This window comes from Nerophis lumbriciformis, linkage group LG38 (assembly GCF_033978685.3).
Source record: "Nerophis lumbriciformis linkage group LG38, RoL_Nlum_v2.1, whole genome shotgun sequence".
Classification (NCBI taxonomy): Eukaryota; Metazoa; Chordata; class Actinopteri; order Syngnathiformes; family Syngnathidae; genus Nerophis; species Nerophis lumbriciformis.
Genome location: NC_084585.2, coordinates 639669 through 657995, shown reverse-complemented (window position 1 = coordinate 657995; position 18327 = coordinate 639669). Strand labels below are relative to the sequence as shown.

General features: G+C 43.5%; 1 protein-coding gene across 3 annotated transcripts in view; it reads left to right on the top strand.

Annotated features, from left to right (window-relative positions):
- Nucleotides 1-18327, top strand: part of LOC133577244 (kinase suppressor of Ras 2-like) — a 303350-nt gene that overhangs the window by 231041 nt on the left and 53982 nt on the right. For all 3 annotated transcript variants that reach the window (XM_061930914.2, XM_061930922.2, XM_061930905.2), the window contains 2 exons: nt 3044-3083; nt 10689-11050. In XM_061930914.2, the coding sequence (XP_061786898.1) occupies nt 3044-3083; nt 10689-11050 (402 nt within the window). The remainder of the gene's footprint in view (nt 1-3043; nt 3084-10688; nt 11051-18327) is intronic.

The window sequence follows — 18327 nt, the reverse complement described above, 5'->3', positions numbered from 1 at the left end:
TTTTGAGGATCTACTGCAAGAAATGCTAGTCAAAGATCCTTGATAAGACAACAGCTAGTCAAGGAGGTTATACATGACAGAACCAGTCTGCTGTTCTTTGTAAAAACACTTGTCAAAGATTATCTAGAAGAACAAAGTTCCCATGCTGTTTTTGAGGACCTACTACGGACATTTTTGTCAAAGATCAGTTATATGACAAAATTATTCTTCTGGTTTTAAGGGACTGACTGCAAAAAAAAATACCAGTCAAAGATTTGCTATACAACTGAGCATGTTGCTGTTTATGAAGATCTTCTGCAAAAATGCTTGTCAAAGATCCTCTATATGGCACAGGCACCTTCTTCAAAAACACTTTTCAAAGATCCTCTGCACAATAGGACAGTCACTGCCGTTTTTGATGACCTCCAGCAAAAAATACTCTTATGAAAGAAACACTTTGTTGTTTTTGAGGATCTACTGCAAGAAATTCTAGTCAAAGAGCTTTGATAAGACAACAGCTAGTCAAGGAGGTTATATGTTCTTTGTAAAAACACTTGTCAAAGATTATCTAGAAGAACAAAGTTCCCATGCTGTTTTTGAGGACCTACTCCAAATGTTCTAGTCAAAGATCCTATATATGAAAATAGTGTTCATCTGTTTTGGAGTACCCATTGCAAAAAAACTAGTCAAAGAGCCTTTATATGACAAGAGCACTCTGCTCTTTTGTCAAAGATTATCAAGAAGAAAGAAGTTCCCATGCTGTTTTTGAGGACCTACCACGAAAATGTTTGTCAAAGATCAGTTATATGACAAAATTATTCTTCTGGTTTTAAGGGACTGACTGCAAAAAAATACTAGTCAAAGATCCGCTATACAACTGAGCACTTTGCTGTTTATGAAGATATTCTGCAAAAATGCTCATCAAAGATCCTCTATATGGCACCGGCACCTACTTCAAAAACATTTGTCAAAGATCCTCTGCACAAAAGGACAGTCGCTGCCGTTTTTGATGACCTCCAGCAAAAAATACTCTTATGACAGAAACACTTTGTTGTTTTTGATGATCTACTGCAAGAAATGCTAGTCAAAGATCCTTGATAAGACAACAGCTAGTCAAGGAGGTTATACATGACAGAACCAGTCTGCTGTTCTTTGTAAAAACACTTGTCAAAGATTATCTAGAAGAACAAAGTTCCCATGCTGTTTTTGAGGACCTACTACGGAAATGTTTGTCAAAGATCAGTTATATGACAAAATTATTCTTCTGGTTTTAAGGGACTGACTGCAAAAAAATACTAGTCAAAGATCCGCTATACAATTGAGCACTTTGCTGTTTATGAAGATGTTCTGCAAAAATGCTTGTCAAAGATCCTCTATATGGCACAGGCACCTTCTTCAAAAACACTTTTCAAAGATCCTCTGCACAATAGGACAGTCACTGCCGTTTTTGATGACCTCCAGCAAAAAATACTCTTATGAAAGAAACACTTTGTTGTTTTTGAGGATCTACTGCAAGAAATTCTAGTCAAAGATCTTTGATAAGACAACAGCTAGTCAAGGAGGTTATATGTTCTTTGTAAAAACACTTGTCAAAGATTATCTAGAAGAACAAAGTTCCCATGTTGTTTTTGAGGACCTACTCCAAATGTTCTAGTCAAAGATCCTATGTATGAAAATAGTGTTCATCTGTTTTGGAGTACCCATTGCAAAAAAACTAGTCAAAGAGCCTTTATATGACAAGAGCACTCTGCTCTTTTGTCAAAGATTATCAAGAAGAAAGAAGTTCCCATGCTGTTTTTGAGGACCTACCACGAAAATGTTTGTCAAAGATCAGTTATATGACAAAATTATTCTTCTGGTTTTAAGGGACTGACTGCAAAAAAATACTAGTCAAAGATCCGCTATACAACTGAGCACTTTGCTGTTTATGAAGATATTCTGCAAAAATGCTCGTCAAAGATCCTCTATATGGCACCGGCACCTACTTCAAAAACATTTGTCAAAGATCCTCTGCACAATAGGACAGTCACTGCCGTTTTTGATGACCTCCAGCAAAAAATACTCTTATGACAGAAACACTTTGTTGTTTTTGAGGATCTACTGCAAGAAATGCTAGTCAAAGATCCTTGATAAGACAACAGCTAGTCAAGGAGGTTATACATGACAGAACCAGTCTGCTGTTCTTTGTAAAAACACTTGTCAAAGATTATCTAGAAGAAAGAAGTTCCCATGCTGTTTTTGAGGACCTACTACGGAAATGTTTGTCAAAGATCAGTTATATGACAAAATTATTCTTCTGGTTTTAAGGGACTGACTGCAAAAAAATACTAGTCAAAGATCCGCTATACAACTGAGCACTTTGCTGTTTATGAAGATCTTCTGCAAAAATGCTTGTCAAAGATCCTCTATATGGCACAGGCACCTACTTCAAAAACACTTTTCAAAGATCCTCTGCACAAAAGGACAGTCGCTGCCGTTTTTGATGACCTCCAGCAAAAAATACTCTTATGACAAAAACACTTTGTTGTTTTTGAGGATCTACTGCAAGAAATTCTAGTCAAAGATGCTAGTCAAGGAGGTTATACATGACAGAACCAGTCTGCTGTTCTTTGTAAAAACACTTGTCAAAGATTATCTAGAAGAACAAAGTTCCCATGCTGTTTTTGAGGACCTACTCCAAATGTTCTAGTCAAAGATCCTTTTTATGAAAATAGTGTTCATCTGTTTTGGAGTACCCATTGCAAAAAAACTAGTCAAAGAGCCTTTATATGACAAGAGCACTCTGCTTTTAAGTCAAAGATTATCTAGAAGACAAAGATCTTCTATATGACAACAGTGTTGTTGTTTTTTTTTAGGAATTGCAGCAAAAATATTATTTAAATATTATAAGCTGTTTTTAAGGACTTATGCAAAAATGTTAAAGATCTTCCGTATGTTTTTGTGACCCTGCTGCAAAACCACTTTTCCTTGTTTTTCAAAGATCCTCTATGCGACAGGAGAGCAATTATCCAACTCCCTAAAAGGCACAGAGAACTTAAACAATCTTTGTTGTTTGTGCTTGCAGCAATCCTTTGCTTCAGATCGAAGTGGAGCCCACGTCTGACGTGAGTCAATCTTCCTCTAATGTCTCCTTCCATGAATATAACAAATAAATGTTGTTTTTGTCATTATTTGTGCATTTAAACAAAAAAAATCAAAGACTGGAAGTTGTTGGCGAGCGGTGTCTGGAGGCTGCAGGTAAATCAGAGAGGCGGTGAAAGACTTTCTGTTAGAATAATTATGATGGAAAACGCCTTGAAAGAAAATTCCAGCGGGCATCTTGGCAGAGATCATTTTCACTCGGGCAATACTTTTTTACATTTCACATCAAATCGGAATAAATCAGCTTTTTTTTCTCACGCCCTGCGGCCGTTTTTCCTTTTTCATAACTTTCTGTTTTGTATTCATTAAGGCATGAAGTGCAGCCATTCATCACTGCAGCCTGAATGTGGAGAACCACTTCATTGTATTTTACACTCGAATTTACCTTTTTAGGACATTCCTTTTTATTTGGCATATTACAAGACTGGGGTGGTTCCTCTGGATTGGCAGACCGGGGTGGTGGTTCCTCTCTTTAAGAAGGGGAACCGGAGGGTGTGTTCTAACTATCGTGGGATCACACTCCTCAGCCTTCCCGTTAAGGTCTATTCAGGTGTACTGGAGAGGAGGCTACGCCGGATAGTCGAACCTCGGGTTCAGGAGGAACAGTGTGGTTTTCGTCCTGGTCGTGGAACTGTGGACCAGCTCTATACTCTCGGCAGGGTCCTTGAGGGTGCATGGGAGTTTGACCAACCAGTCTACATGTGCTTTGTGGACTTGGAGAAGGCATTCGAAGTTCTGTGGGGAGTGCTCAGAGAGTATGGGGTATCGGACTGTCTGATTGTGGCGGTCCGCTCCCTGTATGATCAGTGTCAGAGCTTGGTCCGCATTGCCGGCAGTAAGTCGGACACGTTTCCAGTGAGGGTTGGACTCCGCCAAGGCTGCCCTTTGTCACACATTATGTTCATAACTTTTGTGGACAGAATTTCTAGGCGGATATATTAATGTATTAACCTCGGATTCAGGAGGAACAGTGTGGTTTTCGTCCTGGTCGTGGAACTGTGGACAAGCTCTATACTCTCGGCAGGGTCCCTGAGGGTGCATGGGAGTTTGCCCAACCAGTCTACATGTGCTTTGTGGACTTGGAGAAGGCATTCAACCGTATACCCCGGGAAGTCCTGTGGGGAGTGCTCAGAGAGTATGGGGTAGCGGACCGTCTGATTGTGGCGGTCCGCTCCCTGTATGATCAGTGTCAGAGCTTGGTCCGCATTGCCGGCAGTAAGTTGGACACGTTTCCAGTGAGGGTTGGACTCCGCCAAGGCTGCCCTTTGTCACCGATTCTGTTCATAACTTTTATGGACAGAATTTCTAGGCGGATATATTAATGTATTAACCTCGGATTCAGGAGGAACAGTGCGGTTTTCGTCCTGGTCGTGGAACTGTGGACCAGCTCTATGCTCTCGGCAGGGTCCTTGGGGGTGCATGGGAGTTTGCCCAACCAGTCTACATGTGCTTTGTGAACTTGGAGAAGGCATTCGACCGTGTACCCCGGGACGTCCTGTGGGGAGTGCTCAGAGAGTATGGGGTATCGGACCGTCTGATTGTGGCGGTCCGCTCCCTGTATGATCAGTGTCAGAGCTTGGTCCGCATTGCCGGCAGTAAGTCGGACACGTTTCCAGTGAGGGTTGGAGTCCGCCAAGGCTGCCCTTTGTCACCCATTCTGTTCATAACTTTTATGGACAGAATTTCTAGGCGGATATATTAATGTATTAACCTCGGATTCAGGAGGAACAGTGCGGTTTTCGTCCTGGTCGTGGAACTGTGGACCAGCTCTATGCTCTCGGCAGGGTCCTTGAGGGTGCATGGGAGTTTGCCCAACCAGTCTACATGTGTTTTGTTGACTTGGAGAAGGCATTCGACCGTGTCCCTCGGGAAGTCCTGTGGGGAGTGCTCGGAGAGTATGGGGTATCAGACCGTCTGATTGTGGCGGTCCGCTCCCTGTATGATCAGTGTCAGAGCTTGGTCCGCATTGCCGGCAGTAAGTCGGACACGTTTCCAGTGAGGGTTGGACTCCGCCAAGGCTGCCCTTTGTCACCCATTCTGTTCATAACTTTTATGGACAGAATTTCTAGGCGGATATATTAATGTGTTAACCTCGGATTCAGGAGGAACAGTGCGGTTTTCGTCCTGGTCGTGGAACTGTGGACCAGCTCTATGCTTTTGGCAGGGTCCTTGAGGGTGCATGGGAGTTTGCCCAACCAGTCTACATGTGCTTTGTGGACTTGGAGAAGGCATTCGACCGTGTCCCTCGGGAAGTCCTGTGGGGAGTGCTCAGAGAGTATGGGGTAGCGGACCGTCTGATTGTGGCGTTCCGCTCCCTGTATGATCAGTGTCAGAGCTTGGTCCGCATTGCCGGCAGTAAGTCGGACACGTTTCCAGTGAGGGTTGGACTCCGCCAAGGTTGCCCTTTGTCACCGATTCTGTTCATAACTTTTATGGACAGAATTTCTAGGCGGATATATTAATGTGTTAACCTCGGATTCAGGAGGAACAGTGCGGTTTTCGTCCTGGTCGTGGAACTGTGGACCAGCTCTATGCTCTCGGCAGGGTCCTTGAGGGTGCATGGGAGTTTGCCCAACCAGTCTACATGTGCTTTGTGGACTTGGAGAAGGCATTCGACCGTGTAGCCCGGGAAGTCCTGTGGGGAGTGCTCAGAGAGTATGGGGTAACGGACTGTCTGATTGTGGCGTTCCGCTCCCTGTACGATCAGTGTCAGAGCTTGGTCCGCATTGCCGGCAGTAAGTCGGACACGTTTCCAGTGAGGGTTGGACTCCGCCAAGGCTGCCCTTTGTCACCCATTCTGTTCATAACTTTTATGGACAGAATTTCTAGGCGCAGTCAAGGCGTTGAGGGGATCCGGTTTGGTGGCTGCAGGATTAGGTCTCTGCTTTTTGCAGATGATGTGGTCCTGATGGTTTCATCTGGCCAGGATCTTCAGCTCTCACTGGATCGGTTTGCAGCCGAGTGTGAAGCGACTGGGATGAGAATCAGCACCTCCAATTCTGAGTCCATGGTTAAATGATAAATGGGTTATACTTCTATTGCGCTTTTCTACCTTCAAGGTACTCAAAGCGCTTTGACACTATTTCCACATTCACACATTCACACACTGATGGCGGGAGCTGCCATGCAAGGCGCTAACCAGCAGCCATCAGGAGCAAGGGGTGAAGTGTCTTGCCCAAGGACACAACGGACGTGACTAGGGTGGTAGAAGGTGGGGATTGAACCCCAGTAACCAGCAACCCTCCGATGGCTGGCACGGCCACTCTACCAACTTCGCCACGCCGTCCCGTTCTCGTTCTCGCCCAGAGTGCCATCTCTGGGTTGGGGAGGAGATCTTGCCCCAAGTGGAGGAGTTCAAGTACCTCGGAGTCTTGTTCACGAGTGAGGGAAGAGTGGATGGTGAGGTCGACAGGCGGATCGGTGCGGCGTCTTCAGTAATGCGGACGCTGTATCGATCCGTTGTGGTGAAGAAGGAGCTGAGCCGGAAGGCAAAGCTCTCAATTTACCGGTCGATCTAATAATAATAATAATAATAATGGATTCGACTTTATATCCCGCTTTTCTATTATTAGATACTCAAAGCGCTCACAGAGAAGTGGGAACCCATCATTCATTCACACAGCTGCCCTGGGGTAGACTGACAGAAGCAAGGCTGCCAGTTTGCGCCTACAGCCCTTCCGACCACCACCTATCATTCATTCATCATTCATTCACCAGTGTGAGCGGCACCGGGGGCAAGGGTGAAGTGTCCTGCCCAAGGACACAACGGCAGCGATTTGGATGTCAAGAGGCGGGGAGCGAACCTGCAACCCTCAGGTTTCTGGTACGGTCGCTCTACCCACTACGCCATACCGTTCCCATCCTCACCTATGGTCATGAGCTTTGGGTTATGACCGAAAGGACAAGATCACGGGCCCAAATGAGTTTCCTCCGCCGGGTGGCGAGGCTCTCCCTTAGGGATAGGGTGAGAAGCTGTGTCATCCGGGGGGAGCTCAAAGTAAAGCCGCTGCTCCTCCACATGGAGAGGAGCCAGATGAGGTGGTTCGGGCATCTGATCAGGATGCTACCCGAACGCCTCCCTAGGGAGGTGTTTAGGGCACGTCCGACCGGTAGGAGGCCACGGGGAAGACCCAGGACACGTTGGGAAGACTATGTCTCCCAGCTGGTGGAATTATTTCCCATCCTTGCTTGATGTACAGCTTAAGTTTGCTCAACAGTCCGGGGTCTCTGTTGTGGTATTTACTGCAACTGCAAAAATGCTAGTCAAAGATCCTCTATATGACAGTAGCGCCCTGCTGTTGTTAAGGGAACTGCTGTTTTGGTCGTCGACCACAATGCACCCTGCTGGAAATCATCCAGTTGTTTATGCATAACGACTATTACTCATGCGTGTGTTACATGTCAAATAATCTAAACACGATGCTGTATAGAGTTAGCATTTAGCATTAGCTTCCACAAAGCAACTCAGGCTACTCAGTGGCCTAGTGGTTAGAGTGTCCGCCCTGAGATCGGTAGGTTGTGAGTTCAAATCCCAGCGGGTCATACCAAAGACTATAAAAATGGGAGCCATTACCTCCCGGCTGGGCACTCAGCATCAAGGGTTGGAATTGGGGCGGTATAGCTCGGTTGGTAGAGTGGCTTCCGCCATCCTAGTCACTGCCGTTGTGTCCTTAGGCAAGACACTTTACCCACCTGCTCCCAGTGCCACCCACACTGGTTTAAATGTAACTTAGATATTGGGTTTCACTATGTAAAGCGCTTTGAGTCACTAGAGAAAAGCGCTATATAAATATAATTCACTTCACTTCACAAATCACCAAAAATGATTCCCGGGCGCGGCCACCGCTGCTGCTCACTTCTCCCCTCACCTCCCAGGGGTAGATCAAGAGTGATGGGTCAAATGCAGAGGACAAATTTCACCACACCTAGTGTGTGTGTGACAATCATTGCGACTTTAACTTTAAGAGTGTTTCAGTAGTGTGCATAAGAGTGTTTCAGTCGTGTGTGTGTGTGAGAAAAAGATTTCAGTTGTTTATGTGAGAGCATTTCAGTTTTGTGTATAAGAGTGTTTCAGTGGTGTGTGTGAGAGAAAAACATTTTAGTTGTTTATGTGAGAGCATTTCAGTAGTGTACATAAGAGTGTTTCAGTAGTGTGTATAAGAGTGTTTCAGTAGTGTGTGTGTGAGAAAAAGATTTCAGTTGTTTATGTGAGAGCATTTCAGTTTTGTGTATAAGAGTGTTTCAGTGGTGTGTGTGAGAGAAAAACATTTTAGTTGTTTATGTGAGAGCATTTCAGTAGTGTACGTAAGAGTGTTTCAGTAGTGTGTATAAGAGTGTTTCAGTAGTGTGTGTGTGAGAAAAAGATTTCAGTTGTTTATGTGAGAGCATTTCAGTTTTGTGTATAAGAGTGTTTCAGTGGTGTGTGTGAGAGAAAAACATTTTAGTTGTTTATGTGAGAGCATTTCAGTAGTGTACGTAAGAGTGTTTCAGTAGTGTGTATAAGAGTGTTTCAGTAGTGTGTGTGTGAGAAAAAGATTTCAGTTGTTTATGTGAGAGCATTTCAGTTGTGTGTATAAGAGTGTTTTAGTGCTGTGTGTGAGAGAAAAACATTTTAGTTGTTTATGTAAGAGCATTTCAGTAGTGTACGTAAGAGTGTTTCAGTAGTGTATAAGAGTGTTTCAGCCGTGTGTGTGTGAGAAAAAGATTTCAGTTGTTTATGTGAGAGCATTTCAGTTTTGTGTATAAGAGTGTTTCAATGGTGTGTGTGAGAGAAAAACATGTTAGTTGTTTATGTGAGAGCATTTCAGTAGTGTACGTAAGAGTGTTTCAGTAGTGTGTATAAGAGTGTTTCAGTAGTGTGTGTGAGAAAAAGATTTCAGTTGTTTATGTGAGAGCATTTCAGTACACCTAGTATGTGTGTGACAATCATTGCTACTTTAACTTTAATTAGTGTTTCAGTAGTGTGCATAAGAGTGTTTCAGTCGTGTGTGTGTGAGAAAAAGATTTCAGTTGTTTATGTGAGAGCATTTCAGTTTTGTGTATAAGAGTGTTTCAGAGGTGTGTGAGAGAAAAGCATTTTAGTTGTTTATGTGAGAGCATTTCAGTAGTGTACGTAAGAGTGTTTCAGTAGTGTGTATAAGAGTGTTTCAGTAGTGTGTGTGTGAGAAAAAGATTTCAGTTGTTTATATGAGAGCATTTCAGTTGTGTGTATAAGAGTGTTTCAGTGGTGTGTGTGAGAAAAAAACATTTTAGTTGTTTATGTGAGAGCATTTCAGTAGTGTACGTAAGAGTGTTTCAGTGGTGTGTATAAGAGTGTTTCAGTCCTGTGTGTGTGAGAAAAAGATTTCAGTTGTTTATGTGAGAGCATTTCAGTAGTGTGTATAAGACTGTTTCAGTGGTGTGTGTGAGAGAAAAACATTTTAGTTGTTTATGTGAGAGCATTTCAGTAGTGTACGTAAGAGTGTTTCAGTAGTGTGTGTGTGAGAAAATGATTTCAGTTGTTTATGTGAGAGCATTTCAGTTGTGTGTATAAGAGTGTTTCAGTAGTGTGTATAAGAGTGTTTCAGTAGTGTGTGTGAGAAAAAGATTTCAGTTGTTTATGTGAGAGCATTTCAGTACACCTAGTATGTGTGTGACAATCATTGCTACTTTAACTTTAATTAGTGTTTCAGTAGTGTGCATAAGAGTGTTTCAGTCGTGTGTGTGTGAGAAAAAGATTTCAGTTGTTTATGTGAGAGCATTTCAGTTTTGTGTATAAGAGTGTTTCAGAGGTGTGTGAGAGAAAAGCATTTTAGTTGTTTATGTGAGAGCATTTCAGTAGTGTACGTAAGAGTGTTTCAGTAGTGTGTATAAGAGTGTTTCAGTAGTGTGTGTGTGAGAAAAAGATTTCAGTTGTTTATGTGAGAGCATTTCAGTTGTGTGTATAAGAGTGTTTCAGTGGTGTGTGAGAAAAAAACATTTTAGTTGTTTATGTGAGAGCATTTCAGTAGTGTACGTAAGAGTGTTTCAGTGGTGTGTATAAGAGTGTTTCAGTCCTGTGTGTGTGAGAAAAAGATTTCAGTTGTTTATGTGAGAGCATTTCAGTAGTGTGTATAAGACTGTTTCAGTGGTGTGTGTGAGAGAAAAACATTTTAGTTGTTTATGTGAGAGCATTTCAGTAGTGTACGTAAGAGTGTTTCAGTAGTGTGTGTGTGAGAAAATGATTTCAGTTGTTTATGTGAGAGCATTTCAGTTGTGTGTATAAGAGTGTTTCAGTAGTGTGTATAAGAGTGTTTCAGTGGTGTGTGTGAGAGAAAAACATTTTAGTTGTTTATGTGAGAGCATTTCAGTAGTGTACGTAAGAGTGTTTCAGTAGTGTGTGTGTGAGAAAATGATTTCAGTTGTTTATGTGAGAGCATTTCAGTTGTGTGTATAAGAGTGTTTCAGTAGTGTGTATAAGAGTGTTTCAGTAGTGTGTGTGTGAGAAAAAGATTTCAGTTGTTTATGTGAGAGCATTTCAGTACCTCATTGGTACTTTAACTTTAACTTTAACTTAACAAACCCCGTGACTCGACTGCTCTCGACCGCAGAACGAGGACGCCAACGACGAGGAGTCCGGCGACGAGTTCGAGGAGATGAACCTGTCGCTGCTGTCGGCGCGCAACTTCCCCCGCAAGGCCAGCCAGACCAGCATCTTCCTGCAGGAGTGGGACATCCCCATCGAGCAGCTGGAGATGGGCGAGATGATCGGCAAGGGACGCTTCGGCAAGGTGTTCCACGGCCGCTGGCACGGCGAGGTGGCCGTCCGCCTCATCGACATCGAGCGTGACAACGAGGACCAGCTGAAGGCCTTCAAGCGGGAGGTGATGGCCTACCGCAACACCCGCCACGAGAACGTGGTCCTCTTCATGGGGGCCTGCATGAGCCCGCCGCACCTGGCCATCATCACCAGGTACGTCATGCCTGCGGGGGAATGACGTCCTCCTGGTGAGGACGCTTGAATATTGATCGGTCGCTTGCCTCAAGAGGCGGAAGATCAATCTTTGTTAGGCAACCGGGACACGGAGTCAGCCGTGATGCAACCAGGGGGCTAAATGAGGTTGCCTGTGTGTCCCACAGGTGTGGTTGTCCAATGGATGAGGTTGTCCCATAAAGTTGTGAACCCATAAGTAAGATCGGGTTGTCCTCTAATACACTATATTGCCAAAAGTATTTGACCACCTGCCTTGACTCACATATGAACTTACTCAGTGGCCTAGTGAGATCAGTAGGTTGCGAATTCAAACCCCGGCCGAGTCATACCAAAGACTATAAAATGGGAGCCATTACCTCCCTGCTTGGCACTCAGCATCAAAGGTTGGAATTGGGGGTTAAATCACCAAAAATGATTCCCGGGCGCGGCCACCGCTGCTGCTCACTGCTCCCCTCACCTCCCAGGGGGTGATCAAGGGTGATGGGTCAAATGCAGAGAATAATTTCGCCACACCTCGTGTGTGTGTGTGTGACAATCATTGGTACTTTAACTTTAAGTGCCATCCCATTCCTAACCCATAGGGTTCAATATGACGTCGGTCCACCTTTTGCAGCTATTACAGCTTTAACCATACTTGCCAACCCTCCCGAATTTTCCAGGAGACTCCCGAAATTCAGCGCCTCTCCCGAAAACCTCCCGGGACAAATATTCTCCCGAAAATCTCCCGATTTTCAGCTGTATCTGGAAGCCACGCCCCCTCCAGCTCCATGCGGACCTGAGTGAGGACAGCCTTTTTTCATGACGGGAGGACAACAGGGTGACAAGAACTAAATCATCCAGACTAGAGATAAATTGTATTATTATGTTCATTTTACCTAAAAATAAATATATTTATTAATTAAAACAAAACAAAATTAATACATTTTTTTTAATATTTTGCTAAAAACATCAAAATTAATTGTATTTTTATTTGTATTTTTTCGTGACTCCTTATTACATCCAGCCATAGAATTATACATTAAAATAAACATATTTAAAATAATTGATTTTAAATTATCATAATAATTCATTTAAAATGACCATATTTAATTATTAAGATAATTGCTTGTTTATCAACAACTTTAGCATTTTATTCATTACATTTTGAAACTCTCAGAAGCCAAGTTATGTTATATTCCTTAATATTTATTTATGCAAGTTTGAAGTATCAATTATCCAAACACAGTTTTGTTTGCATATTTTCAGGATGTAGATATATATATATATATTAGAGATGCGCGGATAGGCAATTATTTCATCCGCAACCGCATCAGAAAGTCGTCAACCATCCGCAATCCACCCGATCTAACATTTGATCAGAACCGCATCCGCCCGCACCCGCCCGTTGTTATATATCTAATATAGACGATGCAAGGCATTAGTGAGGTTATAAAGCTTTTGCCGGTTAAAGAAAGGAGACTGATCCAATGCAGCACAGACATTCGCGTCCCACGCTGTCACGACCCAGACGCACACCAGTGCGCAATCATATGGGAGCCGCGCTGAGCGCACCTCCAAGCGCGTCTCGCTGCCGGCGACGGCCGGGTATATGGGCCCGACGCTCCAGCGCCATCCATTTTCAGGGCTAGTTGATTCGGCAGGTGGGTTGTTACACACTCCTTAGCGGGTTCCAACTTACATGGCCACCGTCCTGCTGTCTATATCAACCAGGGTGAGCCCCACCCCTTTCGTGAGCGCACTGCGCGCGGAGAGACCCCTGTTACGCGCCCCCGGCAACAGGGGTGGCGGGCAGGTAAGCTGCGCGGGCGGAGCGCGCGGAGTGACCCCTGTTACGAGCCCCCGGCCACGGGGGTGGCGGGCAGGTAAGCTGCTTACCTGCTGCGCGTGACGCCGGCCGCGGCGAAGGCGGACGAGGCGGGGTGTCGGTGCGGTGGGCGCGGTGGTGACCCTGGACGTGTGTCGGGCCCTTCTCGCGGATCGCTTCAGCTACGGCTCCCGGTGGGGCCCTCTCGGGGGAAGGGGCCTCGGTCCCGGACCCCGGCGAGGCGTCCCTTCTCCGCTCCGTAAAAGTGTCCATCTCTTTTTTTTTTTTTCTTCTGTTGTGGCATATGCTGCAGGTGCCTGCTCGTTTTTCGTATGTGGGTAACAACATTTAACTATGTATATATATTTACCAATTGGTTTAACTGCCACCCGCCTGAATCTATTTAAAATCTAATTTTTTTTAATAATTTGAACCACCCGGCCCGACCCGACCCGCGGATAAAATCTAATTTTTTTTTATTTCATCCGCCCGATCCGCGGATAATCCGCGGACTCCGCGGATAATCCGCGGACTCCGCGGTTGTGCCCGCAAACCGCGCATCTCTAATATATATATATATATATATATATATATATATATATATATATATATATATATATATATATATATATATATATATGTATGAAATACTTGACTTGGTGAATTCTAGCTGTCAATATACTCCTCCCCTCTTAACCACGCACCCAACCACGCCCCGCCCCACCCCCGACCACTCCCCCACTCCCCACCTCCCGAAATCGGAGGTCTCAAGGTTGGCAAGTATGGCTTCAACTCTTCTGGGAAGGCTGTCCACAAGGTTGCGGAGTGTGTTTATAGGAATTTTCCACCATTCTTCCAAAAGCGCATGTTATGGTTTAACAGGGGGAGGTGACGGCAACAGACACCAGGGGGTTATTTAGCTCTATAGATTTATTATATATATATTCACCATATATATATGATAATCAAACAATAGAATATAAACTAAGGAAATGGAGTGTGAACTAGATCCAAAAGTGTATGTGGTGTGTGTGGCTACGTGTGTGATTAGCTGAGGTGTGTGTTACCAAATGTTGTCGAGAGCGAAGGAACACGGAAGTCCGTGGGGCAGGCAGATGATCCAGGGCAGGAGAGAAGAGACAAGATCCGTTTCCAAGTGGGAGGTCGAGAATCCAAAAGGACAGGAACAAAAAGGTGACGAGACTCACAGCTCGCCAACACAGGAACAAAGGCAGACGCTGGAAGGACAAGGAAGAACAATGAAACACGGAGAGAGAAATATCCGATGATCGCTTACTGTACGCCAACAGAAGACTATATTCCGGCCTGGCATGGCAGGTTGTGCAGGCTTATGAAGGCAGCTCGTTCATCCCAGGCAGGTGCGCGGATTGCAGATCTCCTGCAGCCGTGCGGAGGTGCTTCCGCAGCGGAGAGGGAACGCCCGTGGGCGTGGCCCGCGGTGCTCTCACTGGAGCGCACAGATGGATGAGCCGTAACAGCGCATTGGTGAGGTCACACACCGATGTTGGTGGAGAAGGCCTGGCTCTCAAGTCTCCGTTCTAATTCATCCCAAAGGTGTTCTGTCGGGTTCAGGTCAGGACTCTGTGCAGGCCAGTCAAGTTCATCCACACCAGACTCTGTCATCCATGTCTTTATGGACCTTGCTTTGTGCACTGGTGCACAGTCATGTGGGAAGAGGAAGGGGCCCGCTCCAAACTGTTCCCACAAGATTGGGAGCATGGAATTGTCCAAAATGTTTTGGTATCCTGGAGCATTCAAAGTTCCTTTCACTGGAACTAAGGGGCCAAGCCCAACTCCTGAAAAACATTTGTTGAACAGGTGGCATCCTATGACAGTTCAGTGTGTAAAATATCAGTTTTGTTTCATTTCCGTGTATAGACGAGCATGTTTGTTTTTGTTTACATGTGTAAACGAGCATTATTTTTATGTTTTATTTGTACAAACGAGCATTTATGTAGCAGAGGAGCTTCCAGCTCATTGTTGACATTTAACATGCATAAAATGCAAAATGTCTTAGGGTCCTTCCCCTCCTCCCCCACACACTCTCACCTGCGTGGCACAGCCGGGGTCGGCGGTTCCGAGGCGGGCGCCAGAGGGTGGTTGTAGACCTTTCTATTAATACACTGTGTGATGAGGACGCTCCCTGCGGAGTTTGACACCACGTCCACAGACGGCAGCCTCACCTGTGTCATCCTGCAGAGGTCAAACGTGGAGCTAATTCAATTAATGTATAATACATAACTTTCACTTTTCAGTATTTCAATGAATTTCATGTTGACAATATACCGAGGGGCCAAAAAAAACAATGTCCAGTCGCGATCAAAAGTTGACATACACTTGTAAAGAACATCATGTCATGGCTGTCTTGCGTTTCCAATACTTTCTATAACTCTTATTTTTTTGTGATAGAGTGATTGGAGCACATAAAAAAAAAAAAACATTGGGTCTACCGCATACGGCTCTTTAGCGCCGCCCTAGTGGCTCTCTGGAGCTTTTTCAGAAATGTATGAAAAATGGAAAAAGATGAGGGGAAAGCAATCTATTTTTGGTTTTAATATGGTTTCTGTAGGAGGACAAACATGACACAAATCTCCGTAGTTGTTATAAAGCACACTGTTTATCAGAGGTGTGGACTCGAGTCACATGACTTGGACTCGAGTCAGACTCGAGTCATGAATTTGATGACTTTAGACTGGACTTGACAAAATGTAAAAAGACTTGCAACTCGACTTCGACTTTAACATCAATGACTTGTGACTTCACTTGGACTTGAGCCTTTTGAATTGACATGACTTGACATGACTTGCTACTTTCCCCAAAACCCAAAGATGAAAAAGTTATTCGGGAGCGCTCCGTATTTTTCATTGTGTACTTGTCTATCAGCGTTGCGTGTGTCAGCTGGTGTGCTCTCAGTACAACAGCCAATCAAATTACATCTACTTTGTTTTCATCACACAGCATTCATCCAATCAAATTGCAGGACAACCAACGAAGAAGACATGTCCAAACCACACGCCAGTGAACAAAAAATGATACCTAAAATAATTTTGTTTGGGTATAAAAATGACGAGGTGGTCAACACAAAACGGTTTGCAGTATGCAACACATGCTGTTCGAAAATTACCGATGGAGAGGAAACAACTTCCAACTTCGTCCGGCATTTGAAGTTGCACAAAGAACGGTAAGTTTTGAATGTAAGATAACGTTTATTGGCTAAGTAACGTGACTTTTATTTGCTGTGTAGTTAAATCAGTGAGGCTGTAAACTCACTGCTAACGTTATAACGTTATTGCAAACACGGGAATCTGTTGCAGTTCACTACCTTATTCATACTTTTTGTTCAGTGATTTTTTTTAAGCAGGGTTACGTTAGTCAATATATCACACGTAACGTTAGACGGCGGTCAGCAGCACCGCGTATTTTAGCCACCTAAAAAAAGACAAAAATAGTCAAATAAAGGTCAGTTAAAATGTATACTATATTATGAATAAGTGTACCGTTTTAGCTAGCTTTCTGACATACTGTTGGTTGTTTACCTCAGTGGTCCCCAACCACCGGGCCGCGGCCCGGTACTGGTCCGTGGATCGATTGGTATCGGGCCGCACAAGAAATAATTTTTTTCCTTTCTTTTTTTAATTAAATCAACATAAAAAACACAAGATACACTTACAAGTAGTGCACCAACCCAAAAAAACTCTCTCCCCCCTTTTGTTCTGGGCATCGAACATGAAGACTCTTCCTTCACTGTTCCGAGTGGCCATGAGAGTCTTGGCAGTGCCTGCCTCCAGTGCTCCAGTGGAGCGAGTTTTCAGCCATGGTGGCATCATACTACGCCCCCATCGTGCACAAATGACTGACAGACTCTTGGCTAATTTGGTCTTTTGCAAATGCAATGCAGCATAGGGCCCTGACATATAAAAAGTACAACTTTTTTGTTATGTTCACGTATATGTCATGTTTTTTCAATGTTAACACTTTTGTACAAATAAGTACATTTGGCACTTTATTTTTCAATGTGTTTGTTCTGTAAAGGAATGAGTTAATGTTTAAAATGACTGGTTAATAGTGCTATTATAAAGTGCAATGTCAGCACAATTTTCTTTCCTGCAATTTAAAATGCACTTGTTTTAATAAATAAATACAGCGTTTGAAAAGCATACACAATCTGTGTTAATATATTAGTCTGTGGTTAAAAGGACTTGAAAGGACTCGAAACTCAAAATGCAGGACTTAGGACTTGACTTGAGACTTTCCAGTCTTGACTTTGGACTTGACTCGGGGCTTGCCTGTCTTGACTCGGGACTTGACTCGGACTTGAGGGCAAAGACTTGAGACTTACTTGTGACTTGCAAAACAATGACTTGGTCCCACCTCTGCTGTTTATATTAAACATGCTTCACTGATTCGAGTATTTGGCGAGCACCGTTTTGTCCTACTAATTTTGGCGGTCCTTGAACTCACCGTAGTTTGTTTACATGTATAACTTTCTAGGACGTGTTTTATGCCACTTCTTTTTCTGTCTCATTTTGTCCACCAAACTTTTAAGGTTGTCCATGAAAGGTGAGTTTTGTTGATGTTATTGACTTGTGTGGAGTGCTAATCAGACATATTTGGTCACTGCATGACTGCAAGCTAATCGATGCTAACATGCTATTTAGGCTAGCTATATGTACATATTGCATCATAATGCCTCATTTGTAGCTATATTTGAGCTCATTTAGTTTCTTTTAAGTCCTCTTAAATTCAATTTATATCTCATGACAGACTATCTGTATGTAATATGGCTTTTAATTTTTTGCGGCTCCAGACAGATTTTTTTTTTGTATTTTTGGTCCAATATGGCTCTTTCAACATTTTGGGTTGCCGACCCCCTGGTCTACTGAAAATGTGAGCAAATGTGCTGGGTCAAAAGTATACACACACTGCAAAAAGTCAGTGTTCAAAAACAAGAACAAAAAATACAAAAATGAGAGGTATTTTATTTGAACTAAGCAAAATTATCTGCCAATAGAACAAGAAAATTCGTCTTGTCAAGACTTTCCAAAACAAGTAAAATTAGCTAACCTCAATGAACCCAAAAATAGCTTAAAATAAGTATATTCTCACTAATAACAAGTGCACTTTTCTTGGTAGAAAAAAAAGAGACCTTTTTGCTCAATATGTTGAAAAATATTCTTAAATGAAGTAAATGCTAGTGCCATTATCTTGACATAATGATATGCGCTCGGCATCATGATTTTTTTTTTTCATGCTTGAAGTAAGAAATGATGACTTTAAAAAAGCAGTTTTATACTTGTGAGTGTTGATGACACAGCTTTGCAACACTTGATATTCTAGTTTCAAGCATCAAATCTCAGCAATAAGCTGTAATATCTTACTGGGATCATTTAGGACCAAAACACTTAAAAAAGGAAAACAATTTTAACATGAA